The sequence below is a fragment of the Rhincodon typus genome, chromosome 29 (genome assembly GCF_021869965.1).
Source record: "Rhincodon typus isolate 14 chromosome 29, sRhiTyp1.1, whole genome shotgun sequence".
Classification (NCBI taxonomy): Eukaryota; Metazoa; Chordata; class Chondrichthyes; order Orectolobiformes; family Rhincodontidae; genus Rhincodon; species Rhincodon typus.
Window position 1 is genome coordinate 29,292,393 of NC_063360.1, and position 17,278 is coordinate 29,309,670.

General features: G+C 36.5%; 1 protein-coding gene across 6 annotated transcripts in view; it reads right to left on the minus strand.

The window, feature by feature from the left end:
- The window catches only part of LOC109936002 (furin-like), a 62,546-nt gene that overhangs the window by 24,299 nt on the left and 20,969 nt on the right, over positions 1-17,278 (minus strand). For 2 of the 6 annotated variants that reach the window (XM_048614329.1, XM_048614328.1), the window contains exons 10-15: positions 15,909-16,012; positions 14,030-14,147; positions 11,321-11,500; positions 8,051-8,175; positions 5,313-5,432; positions 1,003-1,011 (exon numbers count right to left, since the gene is read on the minus strand). In XM_048614329.1, the coding sequence (XP_048470286.1) occupies positions 1,003-1,011; positions 5,313-5,432; positions 8,051-8,175; positions 11,321-11,500; positions 14,030-14,147; positions 15,909-16,012 (656 nt within the window). Of the gene's footprint in view, positions 1-223; positions 1,012-4,398; positions 4,482-5,312; positions 5,433-8,050; positions 8,176-11,320; positions 11,501-14,029; positions 14,148-15,908; positions 16,013-17,278 lie in introns of those variants that run through there. The other 4 variants (XM_048614330.1, XM_048614326.1, XM_020534613.2 and 1 more) reach the window with 4 other exon arrangements.

A 17,278-nucleotide genomic window follows, 5' to 3' on the forward strand; every position in this document is an offset into this window, starting at 1 on the left:
CAATGGAGATTTATAGCTCTAGACCTTTAAAAATCAAAAGTATTTAGGATTAATCGTGCAGGTAGTTAAATTTATAATCATGAAGGTCAGTTTTGTCTTTAGTCTGTCTCTTTAATACAACTTTGCCAGCTATAAAGTGGAACAACATATTTTGAATAGTCTGTTGGAAGAAAGCCTCAGAAAACCTATAGATAATAAAATCCATGAGTCTTTGTGCAAGTTTGAATTGCCTACAATCGAAACATGCTCCTTTAATTATTGTAGAATTACGTTTAGAGGTCAGAGAGCAAACAAGGTGCTTTTCCAAGTGTATTCCTAGATTTGTTGACACTTTTTAAAGTGACGCTTGATTAAATTTTTCAGAACTTTGGAAATTACATTCAACTAGGCCAATGACAAAATAATCAAATGGTTGGTTCAGATTGATGAAATAAAGACTATTGGATTTGCACTTCAATATTTTTTAATGATCCTGTTGTTGATCAAACCGTGTAATAAAGTAAGTGGACTCCGTCTCACTGCTTCCAGTTCCCTCATCCGTAGTGTCACGCTGTACATGCAGTTGGGTTGTTTCAGAGGCCCCAGTCACAGAGGTGGCTACCATTACTGTCTGCCTCCTACTTAAATAGTATATCAACCATGACAATGATGTTACACCACATATCAGAGCAACAGGTCCACCAATAAGGATTGCAACCACCACAGCAATTTTGTAAAGCCCATGCGCTTGGTCATTCCTTTCACTCATACCAAAATGTCTTGGATAAATAGGAATTGAACAAGACTGTTGCTTTTCATCATAATTAGAAAATGGAGGGCACGTCAGGCAGTTATTCACAGAATAGCCATCGCAGGAATAGCAAGATGAATGGCATGGAGCACAGGTATCCACTGTGAAATTTCTGCTAACACCATTCATTGTTTTATTTAAAGTTCTTGAAACATTGTAATAGTGCGGAGGACAGGTGGCGAGGCAAAGATGTCCAAAGATGACAAAGTTACCTTGGCATTCTGTTGGGGAGAAGAATCCATGAGAAATTTTAATTGAAGCTTTTCAGAAATTAACATTTAAAATACATTTTCTACTCAAACAGGTTCATTTGAAGTCCTACAAACTCCCATTTTCAATAATTACACAGGATAGCATTCAAAAGTTTTCTGAAAAACTACAGTGAATATGCAAGTATTTCAACGATTGAATCTGGTTTTGCATCATTTGTACCAGTAACTTGAAATATATTCTAATACATCAATTGCTTTACTTTTATAAATACTTGCTGACAGCAAGTCAAATAAATCAAAGCGGATGTTTTCAGCTGTCAAATTCCCTTCCTTTACTCTTAAAGATAATTTTTGCAAAGCATATAGACATTTAAGCAGAAGCTTCCGTTTCTTAATTCAAATTACATTTTTTTCATTTGAATGTCACATTATTCAACCATGGAGAACTTTCATTGTTTTATATTACTGTTAAAATATTGTCAGGTTCAAACAAAGAACTGTAGATGCTGGAAATTTGCACCAAATTGGAGAAACTCGGCAGGTTTGGCAGCAACTGTGGAGAGAGAAAGTTAACATGGAGTCCCTGAAAAATGGTCACTGGACTGTGTTAATTCTGTTTTCTCTCCACAGATGCTGCTAGACCAGCTGAGTTTCTCAGCTATTTCTGTTACGTTAATATCTTGACAATATCCACATATATGCATTTTAAGCAAGAGGTTGTGGATTGAAAGCATCAGCAGCAATCATGACAATTTCCTTCCTAGCATTAGGTCAGTCACATTTGTCATTTTGCACACTGCCTCATTATGGGGATCATTTATATTAAAACTATCAAGTTGCATTTGGCTCAAAAAAAGGGATTAAATCCACAAACTAGCCACATGCTGAAGGATGTAGAATAGATCAATGAAGTAACTGGAGCTTATCACAACTTCCATCTCAGGTGTAAGACATCTCTGTAAACCTCACCCATAACATTGGGTTGACTCAGTGGTGCCTAGTGAAAAGGCTATTATTTGTGAAGCCATATCCAGATTAATTGCAATTCAATTATCCAAGATAGAAGCCCAATAAAAAAAAAGGTAAAATTCAAGCCGTTCTGTCCTTCTACGCAAGATGATTTGTGACAAAAAGAACTGGTAAATAAAAACTGAGTTCTCGTTTATGTTCAGAGTCGATAAAATCTTCAGAATTCAAGAAGAACACATTTAACCAACTAACATGGCATTTTTTTTAAAAAAGTCAAGAATTATAGGAGCAGTTTACCATAAAAACATTTGTTAATTTACTTACTGAATATAAATCAACGAGTGTATTTTTGTATCATCTTAAAGTGATCAATCTGCTTTTGAAGAGTTTGAGAAAAGCATAGAGTCATTTGCAAGACTCCAGTAATCAGTTTATAAAACTGGTTAGAGGGCATGCAACAAAAGTTTACCAGAATGATACACAGGATGGTGAGATCATCCTGAAGAGACTGGACCCACATTCTCTATGGGGTAGTAGGGGTCTACAACTAGGGAAATAATTCTCAGAATAAGGGCGAGTCAACTAGGACTGGGACAAAGAGGAAGTTCTTCAGAGGGTTGAGTGTCTTTGAAGTTCTTTACCCCAAAAGACTGTAAAGATTCAGTCAGTCATTGAATATATTCAAGGCAGATAGGAGTTCTTGATAAAGAACTTGGGGGATATGGAATAGTGTGGGAAAATAGTGTTGAAGTAGAAAACCAGTCATCGTCTAGCTGAACAGCAGAGCAAGCTTGAAAGGTCTCCTCCTATTTCCGATGTACCTATAGTTACAACAACTGAGCCATGCTCTCTTATGACTATGTATTAGTTAGTAAATGTAAACAAAATCATAAGGAAGGAATAGAATCTAATTAAATGGAAAAAAACAAGTGACCACGATTAAAGAAAATATTTAATGCACACCTAAAATTACTAACAGGGACCAATACTAAAACGAAAGGAGCCCAAAGATTAGCGAACAGTACAATTCTGTTATTAATCCTAGGGGATTCCTCTGCTGTACAAATACCACTAAATATAGTATAGTTATTAACACAGAGCCAGTGGTTCAAGGCAGACACTTCATATCAATTCATCAATTAATGGCGTTAAAAAAATTGAAATGTTATATCACAAGGTCTCTGCAAATTAGCTCATTGTAGGAATGTTGATTGCTGCAGCCTATGGGGTTTAAAAAAAGGGACAAAATGTCCTATTCTATAATCTGAGGGCAACTTGAAAAACCTTGACCAACATTTTAAATGGCAGCAGGAATCTTGAAATAGCAAAGTCAAAGCATTAAAGCAAAGAACAGGGGCAGCCAGAGACAACCACAAAGTCTCAATTTCCTAAAAAAATGAAGAGCTGAAACGTGTAAATAATTAGTATATTTAATTGTAGTCCTCAGCCCTTAATGTTTAATAATAGTACTAAGAAGGTAGCCTTCTGCAAGCCTTTTAATTTAAACCAACGTTTAAAAAAAAACTTAAAACAACATGTGCATAAAGCAATATTTTAATTAATATCATTCTCCATTTTGCCATTTAATGGCAATTTTGAATCGCTGCAAGCATGTAGGAAACTGCAACATGGGAACAATTATCCACATTGGGGGAAACTCAGCTCTGGTCATTGTTCATCCAGTTAATAACAAGTAATTGTACACAAAGTAAGAGGCAAACAAGAAATGTTATTTCAAATTGGCCAAGTGGATGTATGCAACAAACAGGCAGTTCCTTCAACTGCACAGCAACACAAGGTTTGCTAGCTCATTGTGTGCAAATAATCCTGATCATTAATTGTTAACTATGCATTGAAACAAAACAATGTTTTTCCAACATGTTTTATTCATGTTGCAAATATTTGAAGATTTCATGACCATTTTATAATGTGAAAGGGGCACATGTGGGGTAAAAGAAAAAAAAAGTGTGAAGAAAAGGCAAAAAAACCTCAACTACTTATTGCTGGCTATATGGTTTCTTTCAGCAGCTAGATATTTATCATTTCTCATCATTTTCCAAAATAATTAACTCAAGTGGCCTAAGTGCTTTCATAAGTGCAATGAAAGACTAATTCCTTCGAGCTAAGCATTTGTCTTTCTACAGAAAAAAAAAATTAAGAAAAAAAGGTGTGCCCATTTTGAAAATCCATGTTGTGGTATCATAGTGGGTTCACACTTATGCTCAGGTGAGATTTCAATATCCCATTTCACAAATATGAGATAGAGTACATACTAAGGGTTGTACTACTTAGTGTGACAGAAGAACAGTCTCACAATGACTGTTTATTGAATTTTTCCCTTGTTTCACAAGACATACTTGGTTAAAGCCATATACTATTAGTTTTGTGCAACTTTTAATATCAGCTACGTCTGGAAGACATGCACACCTGAGGAGAAAACCTGGATGGGTGTAGATTGATTGCTTCATCAGTAGAAGGAGGATCATCTCTCCAGATCATTCAAAAATATTCTAAAATTGAACAACAAAGTCAAGCCATTTTATTTAATTCATTGAGGTTGATATTCTGGGATTTTTTTTCAAATTGCAGATGTAGCTATCAATCAAATGTGTCAGAGTAGAATCAGCTTTGAGAAAACAAAGGCCAGGATGATTTGCCTTTTGACAGACTCCAGTTACTAGTTATGTGTTTTAGGCTTTTGTCTAACTATCTATATTCAATCTGAGCAACAAATCAAGAGTGCTCCAGAACAGCATACGAGGAAAAGAGGTGACTGTTTCATGATTAAACTTTCATCTTCACTTAATAGTGAAATCGAATAGCAAATACAGTTTGTACAGGTTTATAGCAGTTTAATTTCAATAAATTGGTGTATTGATTTAACTGAATTCAGTTTTATTCTTTCACTTCTGAGCAGATGGACATGTAGCAGAAGGACATGTAGCAGAACATATGTTCTAATTAGCCAGAGTACAGTAAATAAGGATCGTTCTCTGACCTGGTGTTCCATTTATCTAGTTGTAGGATATGTGGACAATGAATCAAAGGGAAATGGCTGTGAGTAAAACCCAAAATATTTGACTTTTATGAAAAAATTTAAACTCATTTTCACTTAATCAACCAGAGAAAATGGTTAACACCAGGAACACAAACAAGGTTTTTTTGGTTTGGTCTACATGCAATTAAAAATGATCCAAATAATGACAAAATCAAATCAAATTGTACAACATTACCCAATTTTTTTAAAAAAGTACAAAAAAAGTTACAATACACTGGTGAACTAATTAACTATTGCTTTAATCCAAGAATTACAAGACTCAATTTTGAACAACACATCTTACCTTCACAGACCCCATCTTCATTCCAGCTGCTGCAGTGACTTATCACTGTATCATTTATGTGTCTCGTCATCATGTTTTCATCAGTACCATACAAGAGCAACTTAGAATAGGACAGAACTCCTATGAAGATCAATTGAAAGTAATATGCTGAGTTCACTTTGCCAGAGACACAGACACAAAAATGTCCATTCAGTTAGAATACAAGATAATTGTAACACAACGTATTCAACTTTGGCTACAATTCAAATAGAAAAAAAAAATACTGAAAACGTGGTTGTGGCCCAAAAGCATCAAACTTTCAATATGATGGGGCGGCACGGTGGCTCAGTGGTTAGCACTGCTGCCTCACTGCACCAGGACCTGGGTTCGATTCCACCTTCAGGTGACTGTGCAAACTGTGTACATTCTCCATGTCTGCGTGGGTTTCCTCCAGGAACTCCAGTTTCCTCACAGTCCAAAGATGTGCAGGCTAGGTGGTTTGGACGTGCTAAATTTCCCATAGTGTTCAGGGATGCATAGATTAGGTGGGTAATGGGGAATAGATCTGGGTGGGATGCTCCGAGAGCCGGTGTGGACCTGTTGGACCGAAGGGCCTGTTTCCACACTCTAGGGATTCTATGATGGACAAGTGTTGCCACAAATTACTACATATTTCAATAACCCACTATGCAGGTAGATTTGGAGTGGAGTCGGTTTTGGCACGTAGTAATGATGAAAATAAATTGTGTACTGCTGTTTACAGGTGAAAATGGACACCTTTAGTCCATACCAGGTGAAATACTGATTTTTAAAATATTTGTACTTATTATTGCAGTGTCTCAAAAGTAGTTTATATTTTTAAAAAGTTATTCAATGTATTTGCACAGCAAGAATTATGGGAATGTTAACAGGAAGGCAGTATTTCGTCACTGAAAATCTCAACTGAAACAAAGAACATCTATCTTCTTCATCGCCACAGGTGGTCTGTACTAGGAAATAGATTACACATTTTCAAAAAGAGGACATCTGATAAGAAAGGATCAGCAAAAAGAATTATTAATTTCCAGTCATTTTAAGCACTCAAACACTACTGTCTCTCAAGTTAGAAAATGGCTGGCATTTCAGTATGCTACAGAGCAGTGCAGCATTGGTGTTTAGGTGAAACTTTAAAGGGAGATTCCATTTACCTGTCCAGGTGAATGTAGAAGGTGCTATGGCATCACTAAAAAAAAACAGATTAGTTGATGACCTAGACAACATCTTTGCCATCACTACCAAAAAAAATTCTTTCATTCTAGGTTAAACTGCAGGATCTTACATGAAACTAATACGATTACAATTCAAAACCTCATGATGGTCCAAAAACAAAATGCTACGCAAGTGAAAAAATGTGTTTCATTGCAGCATGGAGGAACAACATTTTTCTAAGTTGGTGCAGGCTTGTTGGGCTGAAGGACCTGTTTCCAAACTGTAGGGACTCTTATAAAATAAAAAAAAATTAAATTGACCCAACAGCAAGTCGTCTAGTGGACCAGGGGACCAACATGGACTCTTCCGGTGTGCCACTGCTGTCAGTGTGCAAAAGATCAGGTCTTTCACTTATAGGCCTGGCATTGTGTCAGAGCAACAATTCGGAGCAGTCCTTAAGAATAATTCAGATCAGTATGGAGTGTGGAACCTGGGGAGGTGGGGATTATTTATGTAATTTTACAGTGCCAACCTGCTTCCTTCAAGCAAATTGGAATAAGTTTCATATCCGTGACAAGTAAGAATTCAAAAGGTCAAGAATGTTAGTATGCCATTTGTAAGCAAACCAAAATACGCTATTGTACATTGTGATGTGAAGTTTTTTTTTTTTTTACTTAATACTGCTTGGAGGACTCGAGCTTTGAAGGATTGTGCAAAATCAATTTTTCACTTTTTGCAGGAACACGTGAAGTGATTTATTAAACAGGTCTTCAAAAAAAAAAACTCCTAAGTAAGTTTTCAAAAAACAAAAAGGCTTTCTAGAACCCAGGTGATATTGTTTCTTTTATGGCAGATCCCTGCTGAGGCAGTTTTGAACAGTGACTAGCTTGGGGTAAAAACAAGAAGTTCTTTTTCTGGCTCAGTTGAAGGAAAGCCTAAGAATAAGCTATAAAATGGATCTGTCTTATTTTGAAAAGTAAACCCTCAAGTTCAGGGTGAAACCTATTTGTTCTTCTGAAAGATGATCAAAAAGGAGCATCTGAAAATTGTATCCTGACTAAGCTGTGTCTACAAGACTTCAGAGACAACTATTTGATTAATGGCTTGGCCGAACATGCCAGAGCAATAGGCTCTAGGCATCCTATACTTTATCCATTTGCCTTCAAGAATAAGCCATTGACCAAAACGTTCCTCTTCCCTCAGAAAGCCAAACCTTTGCAGAGAATTTCACACCCCCTTACCCCCACCCTGAAGAATGTGCACACGTGCTTTGGGAATGATACTTCTGTATTATTGACTGTATATATTAACCAATTACTGCATCTTCAATGAAGTTTTGGTTTTGATAATAAACTTAAGAGTATTTAAGAAACTTGGCTGCTAGATATTGTTGTTTAAAACTCAATATAGGCAAGGTATGAAATTGATCTTGGTAGCCAGAATAAACGTTCTGATTTTACATTGTGGCCTGTGCAGTTGTAGGACTGGAGTGAGTGTACTCCTCCACCCTCAAATCTTAATTGTAAAATGTAGCAGTAAAGAACTGCAACACTCCTTGCTCCTAAACATACCAGTATTTTTGGAACTTCCTTTATTCTCAATCTTAAGCGTCCAAATTCCTTTTGGATCTTCATCCCAGCAGTGTGTGGTCATGAAGGTCCAGTCTCTATATCCATGGCTTGATGTGTCATATGGTCTTTAAAAACAAGAAGATAATTAATATTCAAGTTAAACTGGGTAAAATGTTTTCATTAATTAAATGTTTACACCTGACAAATAACTCAGAAGCCATTACCACTACCAAATTTAATGTGATTTTTAAATTTCACTGGCCTAATAAATCAATCAGAGGTCCAAGATAATGCTCAGAGGACACTGGTTCAAATCCTACCAGAAAATCAACAGAATTTAAATCCAAATAATAAATTTGAAATCAAAAGGTAGCTTTACGATCACTATAAGTGGGACCATCAATTATTGTAATAAACCATTTGGCTCACTAATGACTTTCAAGCAGGAAATCTGCCATCCTTACATGGTCTGGCCTACATGCAACTCCAGACCCACATCAATGGGTTGACTCTAACTACCCTTTGAAAAAGGTCTAGAAATCTTATCACTTCAAGAGCAAGTTAAGTATAGGAAACAATACTTGCCTTGCCAGTGACATCCAATCCCATTGAAAAAATAAATAAAAATCTACCTTGTTCTGAACACAGATACACTAGGACTGTATGAATCCAGAATTGTAACAGATCAGAGAATAAAAGAATGATTTTGCAGATTACTTTCCAAACTATTTCTACTTTAAACGCAAAATTTAAAGTTATTGCATGGCTGAAGTTATTCATTTTTAAATGCCTCCCAGTTGGGAACAGGCTCCACTGAATTGCAGTCACTCAGAACACAAGTCTTACATTTATAACCACTGCATAAATTATAGTAACAGCACGATATATGCAATTGAAAAATACTTAATTGCTGTTAAGAAAAACAATAAAATCACATTCTATTCACAAGTCACTTCATCAATATCAGTAGATTTTTAGTATCCCAAAGACGGGATGGGATTTGGGCCACGCAGATTATTAACAGTAAAATCTTCATAATTTCAATTGCTGTCCGTAAATCTGAGGTGATAAAATTAAAAATAAGATGCAAAAAAAAAAGTGAAGAAAATGAGAACTAACATTTCAAAATTTAGTCATGAAAACCATCCAAAACATTTGGCATTTTTCGTTAGTTCCCACACTCCACCAGTTATGAATTTCATTCAATACTTATGTAAAACAAAGGGTACAGCCCTTGATATAAACAGTAGAAAAAAAAGCTCACCCTGGCAAACAATATTGGTGATTTTGTAATAGCAGAGAAAATCATAGGACAATGTCCTCACCTATCCTATAGGAAACTGGAATGGTATTGTGAAGAAGTCTCCTTTGGCTATGGGAGCAATACAGCAGAACATTTCTCCAGCAATGGTGAAATATGGTAAAAATGGGAAACTTACACACTTTATATGTTTTGCAAGGACAAAATTATACAGAAGGAGAAAAGATTTCACATTCATGGGCAAGATATCTTACTTACACTATTGTTATCAGGTACCACATAATACTCAATGAAAATATCTGTATACTCTTCTAGTCTATTGTTCCTGTGTTGATACTCTGAACTTCAATTCAAAACCAGGTACAATAATGGACACTTCTGCTCCATTACTGAATCTGTGACACACAGTTGGGAAAGTGAGTATCTTACTTCCAGGTCCAGTTTGTAATCCTAAATACAGTTCTGTTAAAATTTGTACATGGGATATGGGATAGGCATCAAAATGCTTTGCCTCAATTGCCTTCAAGGTGGCAGTGTGCCATATTGAACTGCTACAGATCTTGGGTGCAAACACATTGAGGTATTGTTAGGAGGAGTGTGGCAAGATTATGAACCCTCAATCATGCTTTGAACATATGATGGCCCAATTCCAAACATTTAGTGCTTCAGGCTTCCTCAATTAAAAAACCTTTGAGCATACTCTCTCTAGCTGCTAGTATTAAGCTGCTGCTCAAGTAGCAACAAGCCGGCAAATTGGGAGAGATGTTTGAAACCAAAAAAGGTTGACAAGGATTAAAAAAACAAGTGTAAACTAAAGAATTATAAAAACAGATAAGCACTTTTATTAGATATGTAAAGAATAGCAAAAGTAAACATTGACCTCAAGAGGCCTAGCCAGGGAATATGGAAATGACAGTTGTTAATATTTTTTAAAAATATCTTCACCGTGAAGTTGCAGCACGAAAAGAAAGAGAAACCAAGGGGCTAATGGGGACAAAGAACTTAGAACTAAAGAATTAATTCTGTTATTATGTTGACAAATCCCCAGACCCTACGACCCACACTTTAGGACTCCTTTTAAAAAAAAAGGGAGGGAAGGCCGCAAAGGTGCATTGATTGTGATTATCCAAAATTCCCTAGGGAAAAAAAAAGTGTTAGAAGATAGAAAATGTAACACTTATTCAAGAAAAAGATAGCAAGAGAAGGCAGGGAACGACAAGTCAATTTGCATGGCAGCAGTCTTCTGGAAAATAGACTAATAAAAAAAAGATGCAAGTAAGGCACCTTAAAAAACAGTTAGTTATCAGATAGAGTCAGCATTATGTTTGACAAATTTAAGAGTACAACTAACAAGGTAGATATAAAAAAGGGATACAAGTGGATGCAGTATAATGGAATTCCAAAAGGTATTCAACAAGAAGCCATATAAAAAAAGTTAAGATGAGGGTTGTCTCAGGGACCAAGACATTAGAATGGACAATTGGCTAACAGATTGGACAAAGTAAAGATTAGGTAACAGACAGGGCATTTTCACAGTGGCAGACTACCTAAGAATGCTTCTTCAAGTATCAGCATTGGTGCCTCAGCTAATCGTTACCTGCATTAAAAGAACACAGATGAAGGCTCTGTAAAGCAAAAGTATCCAAGTTTGCTGACAATACACTGTGTGATGGAATAAGCTGAAAGATATTGACTCTAGGGAAAGTGGAGATACGAAGGTTAGGCAAGAACATAGATATAGGGTCTTGAATTGGCTATAACCATATTGAATAGGAAAACAGACTTCCTGTGAGATACAGCCTGTTGTTTCTTTTTCAGTAAAACTTGTTCTTATCTTCTGACGCATGACTGTTAATATATGGTGCACCATTAAGTTGTGTAATAGGTTGGAGTAGGATGACCTTCAACGTTAACCAATAATTCAGAGATTCAAGAGACTAGTGGCCATTCCGGATCATTTCTCCTTCATCTCTACATTAGTAAATAAATATCCACAATGACTTCCATACCTTACATCAACCAACTTGGAAGATGTCCCACTAGGACTAGTAAGAGAAATCCTCAGATCACCTCTTCGAGTGTAGCTTAGTGACAATCTAACCTCCACGTGTTCAAGACAGCGGATGTATTTTTTAGTTTCAGAACAAGGATCAATATATTTCTTGATAACAAGCTTGTCAGAAATAATTCTGAAAGAACAATTTAAAAAAGTATGCTCTAAACCATTTAAACCCAAGGAATAAGTTTTTAATCACATTGGATATGGCTTACAGTTAACATACATGGCTTTAAGTGAAGTAGTTATCCTAACATCACAAGTGGGTAAATCACAGGAGTTTCCCTTACCAAAGGAAGGCATAACATGGGAAAAAGAGTACTGATTTCAGTGAGAAACTTCAGTCATTCTTGGCTATTTCAGCTAAGAATTGTTGTCCGCAGCTTAGAGACAAACTTTTACCACTCCATTTTCTCTTTACAGATGTGAGAAGAAAATAACTTGGATGAAGAGAATCTTGCTATTATTGCAAATCAATTTGGGAAAAAAACTATGCAAGATTTGAATCACTTTTGGCATAGGTACATAATTCTTTGAAATGAGTGTCACAGGTAGTGTGGTTAAGAAGGCACTTAACATGCTTGCTTTCATTGCTCAGACCATTGAGTATAGGAGTTGGGACGTCACGTTGAGGTTGCATAGGATGTTAGGGGAGGCCTCTTCTGGAGTACTGTGTGCAGTTCTGCTTGCCCTGTTATAGAAAATTATTATTAAACTGGAGGGAGCTCAGGAAAAATTTACTAGGATGTGCTGGTAATGGAGCGTTTGAGATATAAAGATAGACTGGAAAGGCTGGGACCATTTTCACTGGAGCGTAGGAGGTTGAGAAATGACCTTATTGAGGTCTATAAAATCATGAGAAACATAGATAAGGTGAATGACAACACCTTTTCCCTAGGGTGGGAAGTTCAAAACTAGGGGGTATATTTTTAAGGTGAGAGGAGAAAGATTTTAAAAAGTACGTGAGGGGCAATTTTTGTTTTTAAAAACAAATGGTTCGTGTGTGGGATGAACTGCGAGAGAAAATGCAGGTACAGTTACAACGTTTAAGACATTTGGACATGTACATGAATAGCAAAAGTTTGGAGGGATATGGGCCAAACACAGACAAATGGGACTAGTTTAGTTTGGGAACATGATCAGCATGGATTAATTGGACCGAAGAGTCTGCTTCCATGCTGTATAACTGACTCTATAATATCCCATTAGAATTTAGCAGTAGTCATGAAAATATATTTCAAGAGGATCAGAGCAAATGTGACAAACATATGGTCAGAAGACAGTATTTGTTTCTAACAAGCTATAATTTCAAATTTTGGATAATCTCAGAAATTCTATGCAACCTAAAGAGGAATTCAATTTAATCTTATGAGCATCATTAGAAGCCAATTTAAAAGCTACTCCAGAATGCTGCCTATGATGTGGATTGTTTAATGTTTCAGAGAATGATTTCAAATGGAGTTGTGTATACATTATATAAAAAAACAGATGACTGAGAATGTGTTACATATAGCACTAAGGCTAGTGAGAATGCTACAGGGCTGCAATCCTATTTAGAGGCTTAGAAGAGAAAAAGGCACTAAAACAGTTTGAAAAGGTCAGATTGTACTGCAGCATTGTACCACACTCTACCTAAACATCAATTATTCACATATTCTACTCAGCTATTTAAATTACTTTCGTGTGTAATGTTTTACTCATTGAAGCTTGAGGGAATGTAGCTTCAGCAGCTCCAAAAGATCTGAAAGATCAATAACATAAGGACTTGGCAAAGATACAAATCTTTCCAGCGTATTACTAAGTTTAATCTTTACACAAGTTTAAGAAATCAAAACTTCGGAGATTGTGTTAGGTCTTTAAACACACTCCCAGCCAGCTACATTTTCATACAATATACACAGTATTCAACCTTTTGCCAGAAAACAGACTAAATCAGTCATTTGCCCAATGGTTGTCTGAAAAACAATGATACAGAATGATTGCGAACCTGAACAACTGCATACATGGCAGCCTAAATTATCATTCATTGATTGAAATATTTCAAAGACTAACCGCTACATCAATTCAAGTTGTTTTTCTTCAAAGACATCATACAAGTATACTTTTTCCTAATTTTGGGAGCCAATTGGTGTTATTAGGCAGGTTTTTTTTTGTTACCAATATTGAATATAGGTTCCTAAACTACAAATAAAAGAAATTATCCCGAGTGCAAGATAGCAAATTCCCACCATTCTAAGCAATTGCAGGTGACAATGCAGAAGTTGTTAAATCACAAGAAATAGTTGAATTGATAGTATTGATGTATTTCAGTGGAAGCTGGATAATCATATGATGGAAATTTAAGGCTATATGATTAAATTTGAGCAGCAAGTTGGGAGCCAACTAGAGTGGAGTATAAACATTAATATCAGTCCATTTCTGCCTTCTATGTATCACATAAGGATGTACTATGTTGGCTGTTTTTCATATTATGTTTAATATTATCCTAGGTGTGCAAAGTAACAACTGGAGTTAGTCATGTACCATTCTGACCTTCAATAAATTTAGCAGATTTCTGGGTAGTGAGTGGATTTCTAATAAAATAAAGTCTTGTAAGACATTCAAAGCCATCTGTAATTTTAATATAGTATACAAAAATTCCAATATGCATTCATACGCTTACTGTGGGGATTTATTAATATCTATGGAGCATTCTCTCTGTGGGTTCACTGTCAACCACTTTGTTGCCAAATCCACCAGAAGTCCAGCATCTAGTAGTCCATACCCATAGTGATGGCTCACTGAAAACAATCACAATTTACATTATCAGTTAGACAGACAGGGTGTCCATTTGTGATTCCAGAAGGTTTGATAACAATGCAAAAAGCAATTATATCCAGCCAATTAAAAGCACTAAGTCAATAGCTCTACTATTAAAGCCATTACTTTTCAAGAGACCGCTGCCCACAACATAATTAAATTACAACGTTAAGTCAAAGTTGTGGAAAAACCATGCATTATTGTCACTTTAGTTCATCTCCAGCAAAGAGTCAAATCCAGTCTTTGTATTATTTTCAAAACATGGTCAGTTGCAAGGTTTAGAATTCTCATTTTTCTTATCTAATATTGAAGATCTGATCATAGGTGTTGAGCTCAAATGGGTACATGTTGAAAACTGAACAACAATAAATAATGAAGCTTGTGTGTAATTAGACATTATCATGCCATTGGCAAGGTAATGAGGTTGCATGGAAGATAATTTGACGCTGAACTTCCTCAGTGTCAGATTCATGGTTAGAGATTCCCCGATGAAGCTTTTGTACAGCCAGGGTTTCAAACTTCAGTTAGTTAGTTGAAGGACAGCAACTCATCTCAATTTTATGGAAGAGACATTTGGTATTCTGATGGGTTTATTTTACAAACAAAACTGCCAAGTATACAAAAGAAATTAGTTTCATCCCATTGTTTTGGCATGAAGATCTAAATAAGATGTTTTACCTTAAAATTAAACCTCAAAGCAAAACGCAAAACAATTTTTGTCAGTATGCTGAGGCACTAAACATCCTCTTGAGACAGCTAGGATGGAATCTTTATCAGAAGCCCTGGATTAATCTGCACTTAGCAGAAGTCATTATCCTAATTAAACAGTTCAAGGCAGTTAGAAGCAGCCAGCTGAAAGATTGTGAAAGTTGATGATTCCTGTTTAGCAGGTATGCTCAAACTCATTAAGGAAGTTGGATGATATTTTGGTTGTTAGTACTCGTTCGGATGCCCTTTAACAGTGACCAGCAATCAAGAGTACACATGGTATTCAGGTAAACTTCAAGCATTATTTAAAAAAGGAATAAAACAAATTGTTGCCAGAGCAATATAATAATAAAAACTTAAAGTATATTGCCAATCATTCAGGATACTTTCATCAGTGTATTGGCAACGTTTCTTCTGCAAATTCAAGGGCTGCAACTAATAGGTGTAAATTCTGTGCTACCTAACGAGGACAAAGTGAAAGTTTGGTTGTCAGCTCTTTGATTTGTGTCAGGGTAAACGTTCAGATAGCACACCACCAACTACTTCAAGAGCGCAGCATCTGGGATAGCATCCTTCTCTATCATTCCCCCTTCCAGGTACATGACATCATGTACCTCATGTATTATATCCTAGTGCTTCGAGCCATTCTAGCTGGAACACTGCACATTGGAGGTGATCATACCTCCAGAGAGTGGGTGTAAGGGAATGCACATTTACTGTGTCAACCGAAACTGATCAACACTGGAGCGTCAAGCTTGTACGTATTTAGTTTAACTTTACCAGGCAAATTCAAATTACGGTCATCAGCATCAAGAGTTAAGGCAGTGCTGAAGTGGAGATGTCTTATTCATACAGCATTTAGTTTCTTTCAGGTCTTTGGCTAAAATAGCCATACAAGAGAATATGCTTCAAACAAAATAAAACCCCATTGGTGTTAAAAGTCTTTAAATGCTATTGTTTTGTTTAAATAAGGGAATGACATATCTAAGGTAATGTCAGTTTCATAAAACATGCCACTTAAACAAGTTCCTTACCTTTGCGCCCCACACCATTTTTGGCCCAGTCGCCTGCCTTCAAATGCAAGGGTTTGGAAGCTCTCACGACAAGGTGCTGCATATCACGCCAGGTCAATGTAGGACTACAAACACAAACCATATACTGCTTTTTTGTTGGAAATTAAACATTGAAACACACGAACAACATGATTCATGGTGTTCTTTTAACATAGAAAAATGTACCAGTATTTTGGAGGCAAATATGAACTCCAAAACATGATAATCAGGATGGCTAAAAGTTGGTAAAAAGAAGGTAAAGGGAAGTGGGAGTTGAGGTCTATTGCATAGTGCTTAGCTTGAAAGCACAGCCACAATGGAGACAAAAGAGTTGAACTATAGGCCAGAGTTGGAAAAAAATTGTTCTGAGATAATAGCAGCACAAAAGTATGTTTGACAAGGGAGATGAGGCAATTATGGAATTTTACAACAAGAATAAGAGGAAGTGAAATTGAAAATGGTGATGGAAAGAATGTAATGTGGTCAGCAAGGCCTGTAATTTTTTTTTCCCCCCTATATTCATTAATGGGATGACAGTGTCCTGGCCAGGCAGCATTTATTACCCATCCCTGAACTGCCTAGTTCAGAGTCAACCACACTGCTGTGGGTCTGGAGTCACACGTAGGCCAGACCAGGTAAAGATGGCAGTTTCCTTCCCTAAAAGACATTAGTGAACCAGATGGGTTTTTCCAACAATCAACAATGGATTCAGGGTCATTAGATTCTTAATTCCAGATATTTTTATTGACTTCAGATTTCACCATCTGTTGTGGAGGGATTCAAAACTTGGGTCCCCAAAACGTTAGCTGGGTCTCTGGATTAACAGTCCAGCAATAATACCACTAGGCCATCACCTCGGCAATAGGCATTTCTACGCACTAGGACAGTAGCAAGAGATTCATATGGGCTGAAGTCAAGAGCATGGAGGATCAGAGATCAGCCAGGAATTCACTGGAATTGTCAAGGGTGGTAGTGATTTTAAAATAAGCTTGGTAAGGATTTCAATAGGCGGGCTGAGACAAGCAATGTCAGATGTGGAAGTAGGCTGTAAATGGAGAAGATTCGTTTGAGAGTTCAATTTACAAATGAATAATCTGGTTCAACCCAAGAGAGTGACCTGGAATAGGAAAGTATTGGATATAGTATATGACTTGAGGCAAGGACAGTGGTTTTAGTTTTCATAAATGTTTAACTGGAGGTCACTTTCCATAACCAGATGTCAGAACTGCTGCGTGGTATTACAAAGGTAAAGTTGAGAGAAATGGTGAATAGAGAAAGAGATAACAAGGTGTAGAGCTGGATGAACACAGCAAGGCAAGCAGCATCAGAGGAGCAGGAAAGCTGACGTTTTG